The 20,732-nt window shown below is 39.5% G+C and overlaps 1 protein-coding gene across 5 annotated transcripts in view; it reads right to left on the minus strand.

The window, feature by feature from the left end:
- Nucleotides 1–3,195: 3,195 nt before the first annotated feature.
- Nucleotides 3,196–20,732, minus strand: part of LOC149541164 (mitogen-activated protein kinase homolog NTF3-like) — a 107,581-nt gene continuing 90,044 nt past the window's right edge. For all 5 annotated transcript variants that reach the window (XM_089802159.1, XM_089802161.1, XM_089802160.1 and 2 more), the window contains one exon: nucleotides 3,196–4,116. In XM_089802159.1, coding sequence (XP_089658285.1) covers nucleotides 3,433–4,116 — 684 coding nt within the window. In that variant the 3' untranslated portion in view covers nucleotides 3,196–3,432. The remainder of the gene's footprint in view (nucleotides 4,117–20,732) is intronic.

The following is a 20,732-nucleotide window of genomic DNA, read 5'->3' on the forward strand; positions in this document are numbered from 1 at the left end:
CCTCGTAAGGGAGATAAATCAAAGCCAAATAGACAAAAGTGTGCTTATTGTAATAAGCCCAATCATGATAAATCACATTGGTATGAGAAGAAGTTAGATGGCTATGTCAAACAAGTTTCAAATTTGACAACTCTCCTTCAAAAGAACAACACTGATATTCCTTCTACTTCTCATAGATCTTCCTCTTCATCATCATTTCAATCAAATGGTAAAGACATAGAAAAGGGTCATGCATTATGTGCAACTACTACTCCACATTCTTCTAAATGGCTATTGGATTCAAATGCTTCACACCATATGGCATCTTCTCTTCTTTTGAGGCTTCTCCTACTCCACACGTTTTGATGGGGAATAACACTGTTATGACTGTATGTGGGCAAGGTTCTATTGGCATTGATGACGTACATGTGTTCTATCCTTGTCCTCTAACCTCCTCTCTATCTATTAGATTACTCATAGTGGGAAGATAGTCGAGTTTACACATGATTCAGTGCACATCAAAGACAGTGAGACTTGCAATATTGTTGCTACGAGGATTGTTGATCATTCTTCTCACTTGTACTTTTTCTCTCATTTTGGTCCACCATCTCCACCATTGGAGAATCACTCGTCCTCTCCACGAGAGCTAGTTAAGGTGAAGTCAAGGCACATGGGTTGTTCCTGAGACTAGTGTTGTGACTTCTATACCTCCCATCTCTTGTTCAGATTCCATTTGTTGCACATGATTCCTCTTCAGCATGGCCTGACATTCTAGCTCCATTTATCGAGCCACTTAGAGTAGTTGTTGAGGAAATATCAAAGGACATTCATCTCCTCTCAGATGAGAGATTCAACACACCTATTATCCCACCTCCACTGGAGATTCCATTACAGGATTAGGGTAATAATTCATAGAAGCGCAAGTATTGAAATGGAGATTGATGTTCCAGATTCACTTTTGTTAGGCACTTTGATGTTCTTTTCTTCTTGTTTGATCCATTTATGAACCAAGTGTGTTGTTAATTTATTGAAGCGATTTAGAATGTTGTCATGCACTACAGTTGCTACCCTTGTAGCCCTTGGTGACATTAACAAAGGACGATGCAAGTCCTCGCATCAATCCAACATTATACAAAATTTTGGTTGGGAGCCTCATGTACCTTAGTACAACGAGACATGATATTATGTATGTTGTGAGCCTTATCTCTCAGTTCATGCAAGATCCATATGAGTCTCATTAGCGAGCTACAAAAATGAATCGTAAGGTATGTGAGTGGTACACAAAATTTTGGCATTCATTATTCTCCTAATCATAAGTTTGTGCTGGTTGATTATACAGATTATGATAGGGTTGGTTCAACGGATGATTGAAAATCAACATATGGTTATGTTTTCTCATTTGGTTCTGGAGTTGTCACATGGAGTAGTAAGAAGCAAGCAATCATGGCTCTCTCTTCTACAAAAGCAGAGTATATTGCAACAACAGAGGCCAATTGTCAAGCAATATGGATTAGAAGGATTTTGGAAGATTTGCATTTGGTTCAAGAACATCCTAAACCCATTTTTTGTGATTCAACATGAATCCATCTCTCATGAGAATAAATGGATTACTTAGCACTCATTGGATCCACGTGATGCTCACAAAGGCGAAGCACTAAGACTTCTCGAGAGGTCACCCCAGTATACTCTAGCTTGAGCATGCTTAACTACACAGTCTCCTACATGGTTAACCCCACTCTACTTGCAACCCCGTTTGCAAAACCTTCACCTAGTATTGTGCCCAATGAACCATTCATTAGAAAGCCCCTTAAGCTCAATTGATAAGTAGGACATAATAACTTAACAACTGTTGTTGTGACATGTTACTATATTGTAATATTTAAAAACATTCAATATGCAATTACTTCATGTGGAACCAAAGGAAAATCATTACAACTTGCACAAAACTCACAACCACATCCAAAAATGTTTGTGATTGTTATTATGAGCCGCATAAAGAAATGTTATTTCTTGCAAATCCACATTACCTACATATTGGCCATTCGCATGTTAGTGAAAGTTGTCTTCTATATTTCTCATCACCACTAACCTGGCCTACTACTTACAAGAAATGATCACTTATAAGTCAACATTTTCTCCATTGATACCCCTACACACAACCTTGACACGTTCAACTAATAGGAAGGCTAAGATTAGCGAGTTTGCTAAAACTCATCCTTTTATTATTCACGTACATCATAATTCAATTGCTCAATTGGTTCCTTTAGATCAAGGCTATGTTCCCTAGTATCGATTTTGTGACACTCGCAAATTAACATGTTTGTCAATCCGTACAAGAATTCGCCAACTATATTTTTTATCAACTACAATGTAACAATCACAAAATTTGCACTTGCTATTTTTGAAAAGAAATACAAATGAGATCAAGAAATCAACTCAAATTCATAAATTTCATATAAATTAATGTGGATATTCTTTACACCTGTTTTCTTGCTCAAAACCTGTGCCTGTGGTAACTAGAAAACCAAGCCATTTACTGAAATGCTGAACAGTCATGGAGCACTGGCCAGTCTTCCACTATAACCTACAGGTTTGAAAAGTTTGCTGTTAAAAAGGAATTGAAATAGTTGAAATTCCAAGGAGTTTGCTAGGCACTTTTTTCCGAATCAACTGTGTTTTTTATCTGCTGTTTCAAGAAGCTACTGAAAATTATCTAAGTTACCACTAACGAGGCATTCGTTTATGTAGGTCTGGCATACGAATGTACACAGAGAAAGACAAAATACCAATATGTAGAATCAAATATGAAGATCGCTGGAAAGAATGGATGAAAAAAAACAATGGAATAGCACGTACACATATTTAGCAAGTAAATTAAAACCTCAAACAGTGACCACAACAAAATAGTTCATTGTCTAATTAGGATGAGTGAGTACTTCATAGTAGCAACGGAACAAGAACCATTGCACAGGAAGTGACAAAATCCCGAAAGATTACTTAGGCTATAGAACTTGAGAAGAATGAGTTTGAACTCAACAAAACAAAGCACATGGATGACTGAAACATGGGAGAAAATATGATGAGGAACTGATAACTACAAAAGCATGGGAAACAATAACTTCTGGATGATGATGCAGAAAACTCTATTCCATAAGCTAACAAAAAAACTATTAGGAGCAAATACTGTAGCAAATAATCCCAAATGAAAACCAAAACTTATACAAAGGTTTATAGATTGATAAAATAATTTACATACACTTGAAAATTGTTTCCTCCTTAGCTTTCATGGAGATGCTGTCAATATAAATAAGATACAAGAGAATCTAAGGAACTAATAAACTCAACAAACTTTTTTTTCCAGTAGCTGAACACAATGATTCTCATATTCTCTCAGCATCTGGGTTAGATGCATTTAGAGATTTAATTTGAGTATTTTTTGAAATATTAACAAATTTATGTTAAATTTGTAGCTTGAGGGTGATAGTACATCATTTCATTCCAGATCATTTCTCTCAATGTTTCTTCACTCAAGTCTTCATCATCATCGTACATGTTTACAGGAGCTGATGCAGAAGGCTCTAGGTTAGGATCATGCAACATTGATAAGTATGGATGCTCAAGAGCTTCTGTTACTGTAATCCTCTTACGTGGATCAAAACAAAGCATTCTATCAAGAAGATTGATTGCTGCAGGATTTGCACAAGCATATAACCGTTGTAAGGAGGCTCGAGGCTTAAATGGAAGAGATTTTATGTAGGTGTAAGCTTTCTCACTCCGAATGAATTCAAGATCACTCTCATCAGGGCTTCCAAGAACATCAATAATCCTCATGAGCTGATTGAGATAGTCCCTGCCAGGAAAGATAGGCTTTCTACCCAGCAGCTCTGCAAAGATGCAACCAACAGACCAAATGTCTATGGATGTGTCATACTCATCACAAGATAGAAGCAATTCAGGAGCTCTGTACCAACGAGTAACAACATACTCAGTCATGAACTGCCCTTTCTCACTGCCTGTCCTTGCAAGACCAAAGTCACATATTTTAAGGTCACAATTGGCATTCAACAGGAGATTGTTGGGTTTGAGGTCTCTATGCAAAATATTCGCAGAATGCAAATATTTTAGGCCTCTAAGCAACTGTGAAAACAATAAACAGAAGAATATTAGTCAAGCCTATTGATAAGCTAACAACATTCAATCACTAGATAGTAGATACACAGATCAAGAACTATAGAAATGCAATCCTTTGATGTACAACAAAAAAAAGTACAGTTTAGAATGGTGTCAAATCATAGAAGCCACGTACATCCATTATATTGTTTATGTTTTATTTGTGTAATTATTTTTTTTTTAAATTCAGAAGTCTATCCAAAAAATGGCTATCAGAGTCCAAATTTGCAAAATATCGGACTCTGAAACACTTACAGATTGCTCTTATAAATTAAATTTTATGCTGATGAGTTTGATCAATGAAAAACTTGTCAGGATCTTCTGAAAGTCTTCGAACTATTACAGCTCAGACACACAGTTCTGGTTCAACATGCTGCAATTGCACGCAATTATTCTTAACTAAACGAGCAAAGATAATGCTAAGCTAATTTTTAAATAGATGTCTCTTGACATAATCAAAATTAGTTCCAAACTCACATATGCATCTTAATCACAGATTTTGAAATCAGAAACAAATTTATATCGACGTATGCACACATCTGGAGTTGGTTGATGAGACTGCAACAGAACCTGGATTAACAGCCTATAGTAGCAAACAAAATGGGACACCTCAAAAAGACAAAATAAGGGAATAGAAGGTACAGCACACTAAAAGGGATGCCATGGAAACGTGTAAATGGAATACAACCACAAGAAGAGTACATCAAAGTTCCAAACAAACGTGAATCTGCAACAGCAATCCAAATCAATACTAATCCATTCCAATAACTGCGCTTCTACGAATTACTGCCCTAATCAACCAATGTTTCAATATTTATTATTTAACTTACAGTAAGTACCTTAGAAGTCTGTGATGTCTTCAACCCCAAACATGATATAACTCTCAAATCTGGAAAATAGATTCACAAATATTTTATACAAAACTTCATAAAAAACACCCAAACTAGTTATAGTTACTCTTGCATAGAAAGGGCTAAAATACAAAGTTACTTCATAGAACATTGCTGAATATGATTTTTTTGATATGTGCATCCTATAATCAGGTTTAAAACTAATCTATTACAGCAGCAACATTAGTATATCTGAAAAATAGTTCATACGAAAAACCCACAAAAATTATTTCAGCTAAATACCACCAGTGTCACTGTAACCCCACGAACTGATATTGTTTGGTTTCTAAATGGCAAATACATCTATGATCTAATAGAAGATTGATAATAGCAGAAAAATTCTCAAAGCACATCTAAAATTTTGGCAACAATATCAATGAAGCCATGGACACACACAATAGAAAACTGTTGAAATTGCTAAATTCTTGAAGCTCAAATGCAACCCTCGGATGAAATTGCTCCATGTGAACAATGGGGTTTTGTCCACTGTTCGCCTGAAACAAAACATAAAAAAATTATTTTCAGTCAAGCGAACTGGAAAAAGCTATGTTTTCTGTCCTTAACTTTTACCCCATTAAATCCTAAGTAATTGAATTGCATGCATACCTTTGGTCTGTCAAGTCAATCCCTCTACTAATTCATGCTCCTATGGTTGCAGATTGAACGGTCTTGTCTAAGATACAAGCCCAACACTCCACATGGAGCTAGTGATGCTGGGAAAAGTGATGCAAGCTCATCTCTACCATAGTTCATGACTTGTTATGTGATTATTATTTCTGATGGCATGGATATCATAATCCATGAGCTCTGTACACTTAAAACACTAAAGAATATTCATATATTTCAAAATGTTATTTCCTTCAACTCATTTGATTGTTATATACTTGCATGCATGCCATCAAAGTAGCTTCTAATTGTTAAGTTACTTATGTCCAAATATTTGACTTATTGAAGGGTGCAGTTTTAGAGGCTTTAAGTTCTTCAAAAAAATTCTATATTTCAAGGGCTTTTCCATACATATACAGCCATAACTATATCCAAGGGGATTCCATACCTGACCCAAACCCATATCTGATCCCATAGTAAAAATTGGCAACTTAGTTTACAAGCTAATTCATAGCTTCTGTATCTTGTGTTTTGAAGCTAGACAATTACTTTTATTATTTATATGATGCAATTTCATGTTTATTGCGACTTTTATGTCAATAAGAGTGATGGCAAACAATCCAATCATCTTAAAGAGGATAAAACATACTAGCTAACTGTGGCTTTTCAGTCATGAACAAACATTTTGTATGAGTGAGATAATAGTTACTTGTCTACATACTTGCATATTAATATTTATAGGAAACTTTAAATCAAGGATAGTGGCAGCAAATGAATAAAGCTTCTTTGAGGAGAGACAGGTTCAACACTAGATTTCATCTGATGCATTTATAAAAATGCAATGAAAATGTCCCGAAGAGTTTTAAAATTGCAGTAAGGTTCTCTAAAATCCATGATCCCTCAATATTCAATATTTAGTTTTTACTCTTTTCTATCTTGTTACTGTTGACCATTCCCGCGCCCCCACCCCCCCCCCCCCCCCCCCCCCCCTCCCCCATTTTCTCCATGTTGCCACCTTCATTAAGGACCCAGGGTGATGCCCATGTCTATGTCCTTTGAATTATTTATATTTGCCAAGCAAACGTAAAAAGGATACGTAAAAATCTTTGGTTCCTTCTTTATATTCCTAAGTCTTTAAATCTTTCATATTGTATGTCATATTCCTTATGAATATTTCAAGTTGTGATCATGCGAAGCATTTATCGCTATGTCGTTCCGGTTTAAGATCAAACTGCCAAGTAAGTTGTGAGGGCACGACACGGTCAAGTTCATAGTTTGCGCGGCTTTACAGTGGTTAGCACTGACGGTCGAGTTCATGTTGCGAGGTTGCGAAGGGTTACAAGGCATCTATAGTGATTTTCCTCTGCCATCAAATCTCAGCAAATCAACAGTTGACATATTCCCGCTTTTTGAAGATGCATGAAGTTTAGCCAAATCAGGAATACGAGCATTCGCCATGTGGTCGTGGTGGGACCAGGCTCAACTGTGGCCGCAAAATGGAAATGAGTCAGAGCAACCTATCCGATTGGTGATGTTTGATTGGTCGAGGATGCTGACTATGCCAAGGGAACTTTAGTTATATTGCGACCGTCAGATCTTGTTAGATCAAAGACTGGTGTATTCCCACTTTCCGAAGTTGCGCAAAGTTTAGCCGAAGCAGGAATACGAGCTTTTGATGCATGTCATGGCGGGCCAGGCATATTTGAGCCTCTTCGTCACAAGGGTCAATTCGTAGCTAAGCTAATAAGTTTTCAAAGGAGTATCTCTTCGATAGATGCATCTCAACTTCAATCGATATCACTCCTTCGAAAAGCTTCAAAATTCCAAGTTGCGATGTTGCAAAAGTCAAACAACCGCAATCAAATTCAGTGTCTCACATTGTCACACATGGTTAAAGGAAAACCAAGGTCAACATGGCGAGGTTGGGAAATGCATTGTTCGCACTAGCGCAGGAGGTTCAGATTAAACCACGGTTAAGGCTGTGAAGCGCGCAAGTCATTGATCGCACCATCACAGGTTAAAACTGAGGTTATAAACTTAAGTTGTGATGGTGTGATGGTAGTTAGTTTGAAGGCTAGTCGTCATTTCATGACAATTAGTTGAAAGGAGCAGCGAACATTCGCGATGGAGCAATCAACAATAAAGGGTTGTTTTCGCAACCTCGCAAGGTCTGATCTGCGGTTAAGATAGATGGTTGCAAAGTTGTGAAAGGTTTCAAACAGTCAAATTTATGTGGCTTCGCACTATTGAAAATGTCTGAGTTGCAATCAAGTTTCAAGTTGCGACGGTGCGAATGGTAATGTTGATAGTTAAGTTCATAGCAATCGCAGTATCACACGCATTTTATGTCAACTTGAGAGTGAAGTTGCGAGGAGGTGACGGGAGTAATATGGATGGCTTCGCATCATCACACGGTTAGAGGGTTGTTAAGTCCAAACCACGGCGAGGGTGTAAGAATGCCAATTCTATGTTGTTCACAGGATCGCAGCAGTCAAAGAGCTAAGGTGATAAAGAGCTGCAAAGCAACAATAGAACATAAAATGGGGAGGTCACGGTTTTGCAAGACCAAACAGTTGATGAAGATAATAAGTTGTGAAGCTACGAACAAAGGTGAGCGCAGGTCAACAGGATGGTTAGAATGTTGAGTGAGGTGGCGAAGTATTTCAAGGGTATGAGGCCATACAGTGGATAAAATGGTTTAATTCATTTGGCTTGCTGATGTAGCTGATCTTGCACGACATAAATGTAATCCATGAAGCAGTTGGAAAGATTGAGAAATGATTTGTTCGTCTGCAGCCATTTTTGGGTGTCCCCAATGCCATCGCACTCCATGCTTCTTAAATGCATATCATGATTGATTTTGCTTTGATTTGATCTCTTGCAGCTGAGTGCACTCTTTTCCTTGTTCTATCATTTCTTACAAGCAGTTGCACTTCATGATCAGATTTTCTTCTAATTCTCAATTATTGCCCTCATCTGAAATCCATCCCATGGTCTTTGGAGTTTAAAACTCAAGGTTGTATTTGGGTTATGCCTGCACCCTATAAAGGCAAGTTTTGTTGTTGTTCAAAGGATCTCTCTTTTTCTGGTCTTCTGCAGATATTTCCTATAAATGTTCTTGCCTCTTATTCAATAAAAATCATTGTTGTTACATCCATTCTCAGCCAGTTAGATTTGTGTAATCTCATTATACCTCATTTTTCCTAGATGTATTTTGGCAATTACAACACCATATAATTATGCTTATCTCAATTAACTAATCTGTTAAGTGAATTTGCCGTGTTCCTTGCATGGTTATGTTAGTCTTGACTATTCTATGGTGTTAAGACTAAAAAAATATAGATAATGGTATGTCTTGTGAAGTCTATTGGGTTTTAGTGCGATTATCAGGAAGATGTAGATCAAAATACTATTTAGTGTATCACCCCCTCTAGATTAGAATAGGTAGTTTGATTTTCATGCATTTCCTTCTCCTTTTTCATCTCAAGAAGTAGTTAGATGCACCCTGATAGTAAGGAAGTCGGCCTTCTCCGAAGATTCAATCTCTGATTGCAAAGTCCCACACTTTTGAGATTGTTTCCATGTTACATGAGATCGCTTGAGGGTCATACCTTAAACAAGGGTGCAGACTTTTGTGTCAACAGTTGCATTTTAATTTTAATAAATAGCCAAACATTGTAATTGACATATAGGCATTGCTGCCCAGAGCATGGGATCACAGGCAATGTCATTTCTCAAAACTCAAAAGCTTACAAATGTCAAATATACAATAAATTCTCCAAAAAGCTAGACATTAAAACTGAATATCATGACCTAAATAAACTATGCAAATTTATAAATGTATGTGTCTAGGTAATATTCAAAGCTCAACATGCCATGCTGATTTGTGCATCTAGTGGCCGAGTGTGGAGCTGACTATCCAAAAAATAAAATCAACATTGTGGATTATGTAAGTGCTTTTATGCAACTAGGCATATCATTATCCTTCATCGCCTTACCAATTCTTCATTACTTCTTCCTACTGAAGGAGAAATTTAGTTCTCCTTTTCTTCATGACCTGATTGTTAAGCAGGAATTGCAGCCATAGCTTGGGGCCTCTATGCTGGCTTAGCCTATGTTATGCCTCACTTCTAAAGCTTCCACCAAGCATTCAGCATCTGTGGCTTGTCTCTTGGGGAAATGGTTGACCAGCTCCCTAGTCAATCAAGATATGCACATGTAATGAGCCATGCTGGCTCTCAAACAGCCTGTGTTGAAGAATTGATTTTTCTTTTTCTTTTTCTTTTGAGGTTGTAATGTCCCCTTCTTCGCACTCGGCCTTATGGCACCTTGCTGGTCTATCTTTCCATCTGGATAGGCTAACGGGATTTATTTTGAAGATGCCAGCCAGTCACGAGATTCTATTTGGTTTCGTTGGGGAGATATTTAAGTGGGAACTTCCTATAGTTAAGTCACTTTATTTTATAAAGTTATTTTATGACTTAAGTTACTTTTGTCAATAAAGTTATTTTATGACCTAAAGTCACTTTATGAAAAAAGTAACGTGACTAAAAGACGAAATTGGCTTTTATCCCACATTCCCTAGTTGTCTATATTTCCCCTCACATCAAGGTTTTAAAAGCAAGGAGCTACATTGGGATTCACACCATAAAATGTGATATTACTCAAACACAAGGTGGTTGGTTAAATGTGACTGGTCACTCTTGAGGACGAAACCCCTTCAGAGAGTGGAGGAGCTAGACATAGCCCTAGCAACTCGTTGGAAACTTTATTCAGAATCGAATGTGGAGTTTGTAGGAGGCTCCATCATACCCAAGAATCTGCACTCTAAAGTAAGCAGCCTACGAACATACCCAAGAAGAAGATTTATGTGTTTTTCTAGAGGCTGTAGATCAAAGATATCAGATAATACAAAGGACAGTGGATAGAGAGGCCATACCATCCACGTGAGCCTTAGATATATCAGTCCCGAGTCAGCAAGAAGGTGGTGAATGGTGCTGGTAGTCTTTTAACTGGCCACAAGGAATTAAGGTGTTGAGTCTGTAGTGTGGGGGAAGCTCGAGGTATATAAAATATACACGTCTAGTGTTACTGGAGCAATTGGTGACAATAGTAACTGGCAATGCTGGCAATAGACTGGATGATATCCTGAGTATGGACTGGTAAACAGCCACACCACCCACGGCGGCATCAGGACGACATGAAACCGACGATCAGGAGCAATTAACAGCACAGTCTTCCATGTTGTGGATATGTGGCAGTCAATCGTCCACGGCTGTATCAGGTGCCAGTGTCATTTGTTCTGCATTTTAATTTATGAATATACTTCCAGCTTCTTGTTCAGGTTAGGAATCGGTGTGTGAGACATTCCTAAGTTATTTGGTATCATAAACTATGTTTCGGATTGAAAACTTAAGGAAATTGAACATTTGGTCAAATGCACTTTAGAGTATTCTATAATAGCTGAGTTCCTCTTGAAGTATTTGTATGGGTTATCTTTGTCATCTCTACCATACTACAAAAGCTAAAGTTGGGATAGAACCAATTCATCACACTCACTATACACATTCAGTTTGGTTAGTTCAGGCTACTATTGTACGAGTTTGATTTCTTACAGTGGTATTAGAGCCACAAGACCTTCCAACTTGTGGGTAAGTTATTAAGTTGCCGGTTGGGTTAAACAGGAAAAATGATAGTAGGCATGAAGAGGAAACCTTATAAATCTAGTCACTTCTGATCTGAACAGGCAAGATCTTCAAATCAGATTGATATTGAGGATAGTTTTTCAGTTGATGAGGAGTTAACTTTTGGGACAAGCATACAAGTTGAACAAATACAAACCATTCAAATGGCACACAATGGGAATGAACAAGAATGGGAAGTGAGGAAAACCTCGCCAGCTATTAGAGATGGACAAAATAATATCGCTACTGCACTTCAGCAGCTTACAACTGCTATGCAACAGCTAGCTCCAATTCACAGAAGAGCACCAAATCACCACAGCATAGGTGTTAGAGTGGCAGGATCACTCCGTGCCATTAGGGCCCCCACACAGAATACTAACAGACCATTGATACCTGTTTTTAATGTCGAAGAAGAGATAGCCCAAACAATGGCACTTGGCTTACTTCTGGATAATGTTATGGCTATGTATGATGAATGGGATATGTTCCCTGATCAGATTAAACAGAATTTGACCTTTGTTCAATACATGAATCACAAAAGGGAGACGGAGAGACCATAGCAGGAGAGGAGGCCTAGGGCACCAAATAGGGACTTGAGGCACGCCATGAACAAATTATCTCTCCTTGTTTTTTATGGCAGCACTAAGACATTCGCTCGAGCTTGGATTCACAAGTTAGACACCTACCTACCACTTAAGCCCATGTCGGAAACAGAAGCCACTAGATTCCCCATAATGCATTTAGAGGGAGCAGCATATGATTGGTGGCATCATGGGCTGGTCACCTAGGATCATGGTCTCATTACATCTTATGAGACTTTCAGCTCTAAGTTGATCACCCGTTTTGACAGGAAGGACATTGAGGTCTACTATAGGGATTTGGTGTTGTTGCGACAGGGTGGATCTCTAGATGACATCAATGATGAGTTTCAGTGGATCTCGGTGATGGTCCCGGATATGACATAATAGTGTAAAGTAATGTTGTTCGTTGAGGGTTTACAGGACAGATTTAGAGGTTTTGTCAATGTCCTTAAATCAAACACTTTCGATGATGCTATTAAGATCGCACATGATCTAGACTCACCTTCTTCGATATTACAGCCTCCTAAGAAACCTTATAAGGGGTCTACTTCATTCCAGAAGAACAAGAATCAGCATAAGACTTCCCCTCCCATATTGGACTTTGAGACACGGAACGAGCTCAGGAGGAAAAAGCTATGGTTCACTTGCAGGGAGCCATGGACACCGGATCACAAATGCCTTGGCAAAGGTAAAATACATTATGTTGAGGTTTTGTCGAAAGAGGAGGATGAGCAAAGGTGCAACGATGTTGATGGAAGCCCCCCTTTCAAGCGATCCCATGAGTCATCCCTTTCACTTGAAGGGTGTAGTTAGAGGGCAGCATATTGTGTGTCTTTTAGATATAGGGGCATCACATAACTTCATAAGCATGCGCTAGGTTTCAAAGAGAAAGTTACAAGTTGATGACATACCCGAGTTCGAAGTTAAAGGGGTAGGAGGTGATAGATTGAGGTGTACAGGGAAAGTGACAAGGCTTTCGATTCACTTTGATGACTTTCGTCTAGAGGCAGATTTTTATGTTGTCGATTTGGATGGATTAGACACTATGTTAGGAAGACAATAGTTACAGACTATTGGTAAGTACACAGTTGATCATGATAAGATTTAGCTAAAATTCTTATAGGATGGCCAGCAAATGATTCTCAAGGCCATGCCAGAGAGTGAACTCAAGTTGATTTCAACCCACAGGATGGAGGCTATTATGAGGCATGATGACATGGAGTGGGCAGCACACTGTTTCATTTCCTCTAAGGCTACTTTAGACTCAGGACAGCCAATTCATAAGCACAAAAGGGTCTTTGAGGACATACCCCCAGGCATTCCCCCAAATAAAGGGTTTGAGCATATCATTGAGTTAGAAGAGGGCGTCAAACCCGTCATCACCACATCTTATCGTCATCCCAAGCACTATAAAGACGAAATGGAAAGGACAATTAAGGAACTCTTGGACATGGGACACATCAGACCTAGCTCCAGTCCCTTTGCTTCTCCAATCGTTTTGGTGAAGAAGGATGACACTCTTCGCACGTGTATTGATTATCGTGCTCTCAACAAGACGACCATTAAGAACACGTACCCTATTCCTTGCATTGATGAATTACTAGATGAATTACATGGGGTAGTTTACTTCTCGAAAATAGATCTTAGATCTGGATACCATTAGATACGGGTTCGTGAGGAGGATGTGCATAAGACAGCTTTCCGATGTCACTATGGACACTATGAGTTCTTGGTTATTCCATTTGGGCTCACCAATGCACTGGCTGCATTTTAGTCATGTATGAACCATTTTTTAGAAAACAATTGCACAAGAGTGTGTTGGTTATTTTTTATGATATCCTGGGTTTCAGCATAACTTGGGACGAGCATTTGCAGCACCTAGATGAGGTACTTAACATTATGGAGGAGCACTCATTATTTGCAAAGGAGTTGAAGTGTGAGTTCAGACTGACCGAGATTCTTTACCTTGATCATGTGATTGGTGCAGATGGGGTGAACCTAGATTGGTCACATTCGAAAAACGTATCAAATTTGAGGGGCTTCCTTGGCCTTTTCTCTTATTACAAGAGGTTCGCCAGAGGCTTCTCTTAGACAGTAGCTCCCCTCACCGATCTCACATGGAAAGGGGCATTCAAGTGGACAGAAGATGCAAAGGTGACCTTTGATAAACTCAAAAAGGTGATGAGCACATCTCCGGTTTTGGCACTTCCCAATTTCTCTCGACCTTCTGTCCTAGAGTGTGATGCTTCAAGTTGCGGAATTGGCACAATTTTGATGCAGGATAGGAATCCAATAGCTTGTGAAAGCCAAAAGCTCAAGGACAGTGAGAGATTGTACCAGAGTAACGTGAGTCGATGCGATTCAGGTGATTCACGCAATTTAGTGATCTGACTTAAGGCATGCGATTCATGGTAAGTGGTGAATTGGCTCATTGATTTTTGTGCCAAAAATCACTTGAATTGGTGATTTTTGTCAAAAATTGCCAAAATCGACAAGTTGGTAAAAAATCGCCAACACCAATTTTAAAATCTTTGAATTTCAAGAATTTTTTCACCTTGCCGATTCATAAGCGATTCATAGGTGATTCACGATTCGAGTAGGCCTTGCCGATTTCGATTTTTGGTTCTTTGGAGTGTACTCCACCTATGACAAGGAAATGTTAGTCATTATGCACGCTTTAGCCAAGTTTAGACAGTACTTGGTGGGTGGCAAATTCATAGTTAAGACAGACCACAACAGTTTGCGATACTTCTTAGAACAGAAGGGTCTTAACAAAAGACAAGCAAAAGTGGGTCAGCAAGATCCAAGCCTATGATTTTGACATCAAGTATGTCAAGGGTAAGAACAATATAGTCGCCAATGCGCTTTCCAAGAGACCTTCAGTAGTAGAGTGTTGTGTCATTTTTGAGATATAGGCAGATTGGAAGTCCCAGTTGCTAGTTGAGTATTCTGAGAATACTCAAGCGTGTCAAATCATGGATGGACAGCTCCTGGACAATAGGTACAAAGTAATTGATGATGTGATTTTTATAAGGATAGAATCTACCTCGTACCAGAGTCTAAGCTCAAGGGAAAGATTATGGAGACTCTTTATGACCCACCCTCAGTCAAACACCCAAGTTTCTTCAAAACCTATAGGCAGGTCAAGAAAAGGTTTTCATGGAAGGGCCTCAAGGATGATGTCCTTGAGCACGTCAGAGAATGCCGAACGTGTCAACAGAACAAGTTAGAGCATGAGTTTCCAATCGAATTACTACAGCCTCTTCCTACTCCAGCATAGAAATGGGAGAGTATCTCCATGGACTTCATTACAGGATTCTCGAGAGTGCAGGGCAGAGATTCCATTTTCGTGATTGTGGACAGATTGACTAAGTTTGCTCACTTTTGTTCTATAGCGGCAGACTGGTCAGTCTCTCAAGTAGCTGAGTTATTTTTTCGAGAGGTTTTTTGTCTACATGATCTCCCTCGAACCATTGTAAGCGATAGAGATCGCAAATTTCTCAACACTTTTTGGAAGGAACTATTCAGATTGGCAAGTACGAAATTGACACCTAGCACGAGTTACCACCCATAGACAGACAGGCAAACTGAGATAGTCAACAAATGTGTGGAGGGTTATCTCTGGAACTATGTAGTGGGACAACAGAGAGCTTGGGTTAAATGGTTATATCTAGGGGAGTACTGCTATAACTCCTACCACATGTCCATCCGGATGACTCTGTTTCAAGCTCTCTATAGCAGAAAACCTCTGTCGTTCGTAGATCTGACCTTGGAGGACAACAGAGCACCACTAGCTAGAGATTGGATAGAGGATCGGCAAGACATTCTCAGATCTCTTCGGGAGACCACTCTACAAGCTCAAAATTAGTAGATGTATGTTGATCGTCATAGGACAAAGCGGAGTTTTGAGTTGGGTGATATGGTTTACCTTCGTCTCCAACCTTACAGGCAGAGTTCCTTGAACAAGAGTGCGTCCAAAAAGCTTCAACCTAGATTTTATGGTCCCTATCGCATTACTCGAAGGGTTGGAGAGGTTGCTTATGAGCTGGTCTTGCCAAACAATAGCAAAATTCATAACATTTTCCATGTTTCTTGCCTCAAGAAGGCACTTGGTCAGCATGTAGTGCCCTCCATTGGATTGTCCCCACTTGATGTGGAAGGGAAGCTAGTTTTGGTTCTAGTAGAGGTGATTGAGATTAGAGAAAGGAAGTTGTGTAATAGGTCCATCAAGGAGTATCTAATTTGCTGGAAGGATTTGCCATATGAAGATGCCACTTGGGAGGGCGAATCAATCCTGTAGCATCCGACACTAAGATTGCTTGAGGGCAAGCAATCCCGGCAAGGGAGGAATGTAATGTCCCCTTCTCCATGCTAGGCCTTATAGCGCCTTGTTGGTCTATCTTTCCATCCAGATAGGCTAACAGCATTTATTTTGAGGATGGCAACGAGTCAAAGGATTCTAATTGGTTTCGATGGGGAGATATTTAAGTGGGAACTTCATATAGTTAACTTTATTTTATAAAGTTGATTTATGAAGTTACTTTATGGCTTAAAGTCACTTTATGACAAAAGTAACCTAAGTGACTAAAAGACGCTTTTAGCCCACATTGCCTAGTTGCCTATATTTCCCCTCACATCAAGCTTATAAAAGCACGGAGCTACATTGGGATTCACACCATGAAATGTGATATTATTCAAACACAAGAAGGTTGCTTAAATGTGACTGGTCATTCTTGAGGACGAAACCCCTTCAAAGAGTGGAGGAGTTGGACGTAGCCCTAGCAACTCGTTGGAAACTTTTTTCAGAATTGAACGTGGAGTTTGTAGAAGGCTCCATCATAGCCAAGAATCTACGCTCAGAAGTAAGTAGCCTACAAACATACCCAAGGATAAGATTTATGTGTTTTTCTAGAGGCCGCAAATTAAAGATATCTGACGATACAGAGGACAATGGATAGAGAGGCCATACCATCCACGTGAGCCTTAGATAAATCAGTCCCGAGTCAGCAAGAAGGTGGTGAATGGTGTCAGTAGTCTTTAACTGGCAACAAGGAGTTAAGGTGTTGAGTCTGCAATGTGGGGGAAGCTCGAGTATATAAAATATACACGTCTAGTGTTGCGGGAGCAATTGGTGATAGTAGTAACCAGCAATTTTGGCAACAGGCTGGATGATATCCTGAGTATGGACTGGTGAACAGTCACACCACCCACGGTAGCATCAGGACGAAAGGAAACCGGCATGAGCAAGAGCCACTAACGACATAGTCTTGCATGTTGCAGATATGTAACAGTCAACCATCCACGGCTGTATCAGGTGCTTGGGTTGTTTGTTCTAAATTTTGATTTATATGTATACTTCCAGCGTGTTGTTCAGGTTAGGAATCGATGTGTGAGACATTCCTAAGTTATTTGGTATCGTAAACTTTGTTTCGAATTGAAAACTTGAAGAAATCGAACAGTTGGTTAAATGCATGTTAGTGTATTCTATAATAGCAGAGTTCCTCTTGAAGTATGTGTATGTGTTATCTTTGTGATCTTTGCCATACTGCAGAAGTTACAGTTGGGATAGAACCAAGTCATCACACTCACTATACACATTCAGTTTGATTAGTTCACACTATTGTTGTACGAGTTTGGTTTCTTACAGAGGTTTTGTATTTTTTGATGCAACAATATAGCAGCAAAATAGAAGATATTGCAATAATAATTTCAACTCAAATATTTGGATATAACATAGAGAATATACGGCTGAAAATTCCAGATTTTAATATCAACTTGGATATTGAGTTATTTCACCAAATACCAACAACCCAGTAGATAAAATATCCCCTGTTATCTAAATCAACAATATCCAGAAAAATTAGAAGTTACAACTCATGAACTTACAGGTAAAACATGTCTTGAAACCCTCTAAAATGATCACTATCAGCAACAATATAATTCTTCAACAAACAAATGCAGCTGCAGATAGTTGTCATTTCAAAGGGTTCCAAGGCATGTTTTAGCTGTTGATAGTCATCATTTCAAAGGGTTTGAAGGCATGTTTTACCTATAAGTTAATGGATTGTAACTTCCAATTTTTTTGGGTATTGTTGATTTAGATAAAGGGGATGTTTTATCAACTAGGTTGTTGGTATTTTGCACAAACACTTAGTATCTATATATTCCCTGTGTAATATCCAAATATTTAGGTTGAAATTATTATTGCAATATCTTCTATTTTGTTACTATATTGTTGTATCAAGAATTGCAAAACGTCAGAAACAAAAAAAGAAGTCAATTCTTCAACACAGACTGCTTGAGAGCTAGCAGGGCTCATTACAGTGGTGTCAGAGGCTCAGAAGTGTCACCAAGACAACAGAAGGAAATAAGATAAACAAATAACCAGATGCCTTTCTCATCAAATGGGCTCATATTCATAACCTTCAAATGGCACAAGTTTCCCAAATAAACCCCACAACATTAAAATATAATAAAGTGTCATTATAATATAACTATTAATTGCTTTTGGCTCCCAAAAATGATCTTTTCCACCATAACATAATATTTTGATATACAAGGCCACTATTTCTTATGCCTGTGATTTAAAACTTTTCGACCCGGTTCCAATGAGCTATGTTACTGAGGTGACCACAAAAATAGCAACCTTAACATATTTAGATGTATAATGTTCAGCCCGTAGGTGAATAGGAAAGAAACATATAATTACTTATCAAAGTAAAATACTATTCATTAATTAAATGCTTCTGTACATAATAGTAATGTTCCATACAATGATGCCAAATACGTAAGTGAATGCCACATTTATAATATCCAATATGGTACTAATGAAATGACACAACTGTGTTCGCACCGATAACCGTCTAACTACCCATTTTGCCAGACATCATCCCCACCCCCCCAAAAAAAAGTCGTCCCCTGGCAACTCAAAACTGACAAAATTAGGAGACAACATACAAACATAAAAACAACATAAACTAGGGAGGAGGTTGTGTCCCTGAAGTGTTCCGTTGTCGGCGCAACTCAAACTTGACCAATGTGGATGCGTAAGTCCTCCTACATCGATGCGTTAACTTCCACTACCTCTTTTAGGAGAAGTGTTGCCTCCATGGTCTAGGCTTGGGCTATCTGCAATCCTTTTTCAGCCGCTTCCTTATCGCACAAGAGCGCTGCTCGCTCAGCCGCCCATGCTGCCTACTGGCTAACCAATTCAGCAACTAACTTCTCTCGAGCTTCTATCTCGATTGTCGTAAACCTCACAACTACAATCCTCTATGCTTCCCTATTTGCCTCTACACGTCGATGAGCATAGTATACGTCTTTATACACTCCTACTATCTCATGTGCAAGCTTCTCCATGGCAAATTTGCACAGTCCCAACTCAGGCTTTGTAGCCCAATCAACCAACATCTTTGGTGTTTCCATGGCTGGCCATCATCTAGCCTCAAAGCAAGAGCGAAAACGCTCTAGACAGACCCTCTGAATATAGGCTCGAGCCAACTACAACTCCTTCCCACGAGTCAAAACCCAATACCCAACAATTTGACCTCTCTCTAGCACAACCTCCATGGCTCTGATATATGCCCTGCATCTATCCTCATTCAACCCATAATCCTCTTTGTCCTCAGTGTCAACATCTTGCTCCATATTTGTATCCATCTTTGTCTCTCCTGTGGTAGCCACGTCCACATCCAGTGCTGCCTCCTCATCTCCAGGCACATCTTCGAACTGAGGTACTCTCGCCTCCTGTGGCTCCTAATATGGCAGTTACTCCTGAGGATACCTCTCCCTCCCTCGATGACTGAATGGAGCAACCGAGCTCTGCAAGAGTGAGTCAGAAGTATTGTCTCAAGAATACATTGGCTCAATCCATCACCTCAACCTTCTCCAGTTGTGTTGTCTGTGGTTGCACTGTCTGGGTCATCTCAATACTCTCGACTAGCTGTGCTAGGTACGTTGGCTGGGCCTAAGCCAACAAAGATGAGGCTATGGTGACAACAGCATCAAAGCCGACCACATTTAGTCGAACTTGAGGCTCGGGCCCTGGCACCTGCATGCAGACTAACCTTGTCGTTAGCACTGCTGCTACCAAGTCTAGAGCAACTAGATCCACTAAGACATTCCGTGGAGTCATAACATCTGAGGTTTCTGTCATGGTCGTAGGTGGAGTCATGACAACTAGCGCATGCATCTAGCCAAATGGAAGAATAAGCGGGGTGGTCGTTGTCAAGTGTGCCAAAGTCGACAACTAGGAAGGGGTGAAAAGTGTGGACCCTTCGACTACAGCATCACTCCCAATCTTTGTCGAGGTACTCTCTTCCTCTGAATCAGCCCCACTGCTCTCTGTGGTCTCCTCCCTTCCCTTGTCTGTGTCACCGTATGCATCTAACCCCTGTAATACCCTCTTTTGATTGGTCGCTGTAACACCCATATCTAAATGCCTCCAATAGAATACTAGGTGTTCTCCTAGTGCCAATTTCCTCTTGATGGAACTTCAAAGTCGTCCGCCGGAATTTGATGAAGATCTACTTCCAGAAACAATCTGATGGCATGATGCGGCATATAAAATGTCCTATGTTGTAATGTTATAAACACCTCCATTCTATATACGAGGACAATGGCCCAATCATACACCATACCATTCATGATGCCATTTATGAATGTAATCTGAGGCAAGGCGACATCTGAAGCCCTACTCGCCCCGGTCAACCCATTTTTAATTACATTCATAATACATCTCCAATGGCCCTCTCGGATGAAATCCCATCGTAGTCCTTGACTCTTCATACCTTTCACAATAGACTCAAATTCCTCTAGTGTGA

This window comes from Cupressus sempervirens, chromosome 9 (assembly GCF_028749045.1).
Source record: "Cupressus sempervirens isolate cs-2001-9-10 chromosome 9, ASM2874904v1, whole genome shotgun sequence".
In the NCBI taxonomy this organism is placed as follows: domain Eukaryota; kingdom Viridiplantae; phylum Streptophyta; class Pinopsida; order Cupressales; family Cupressaceae; genus Cupressus; species Cupressus sempervirens.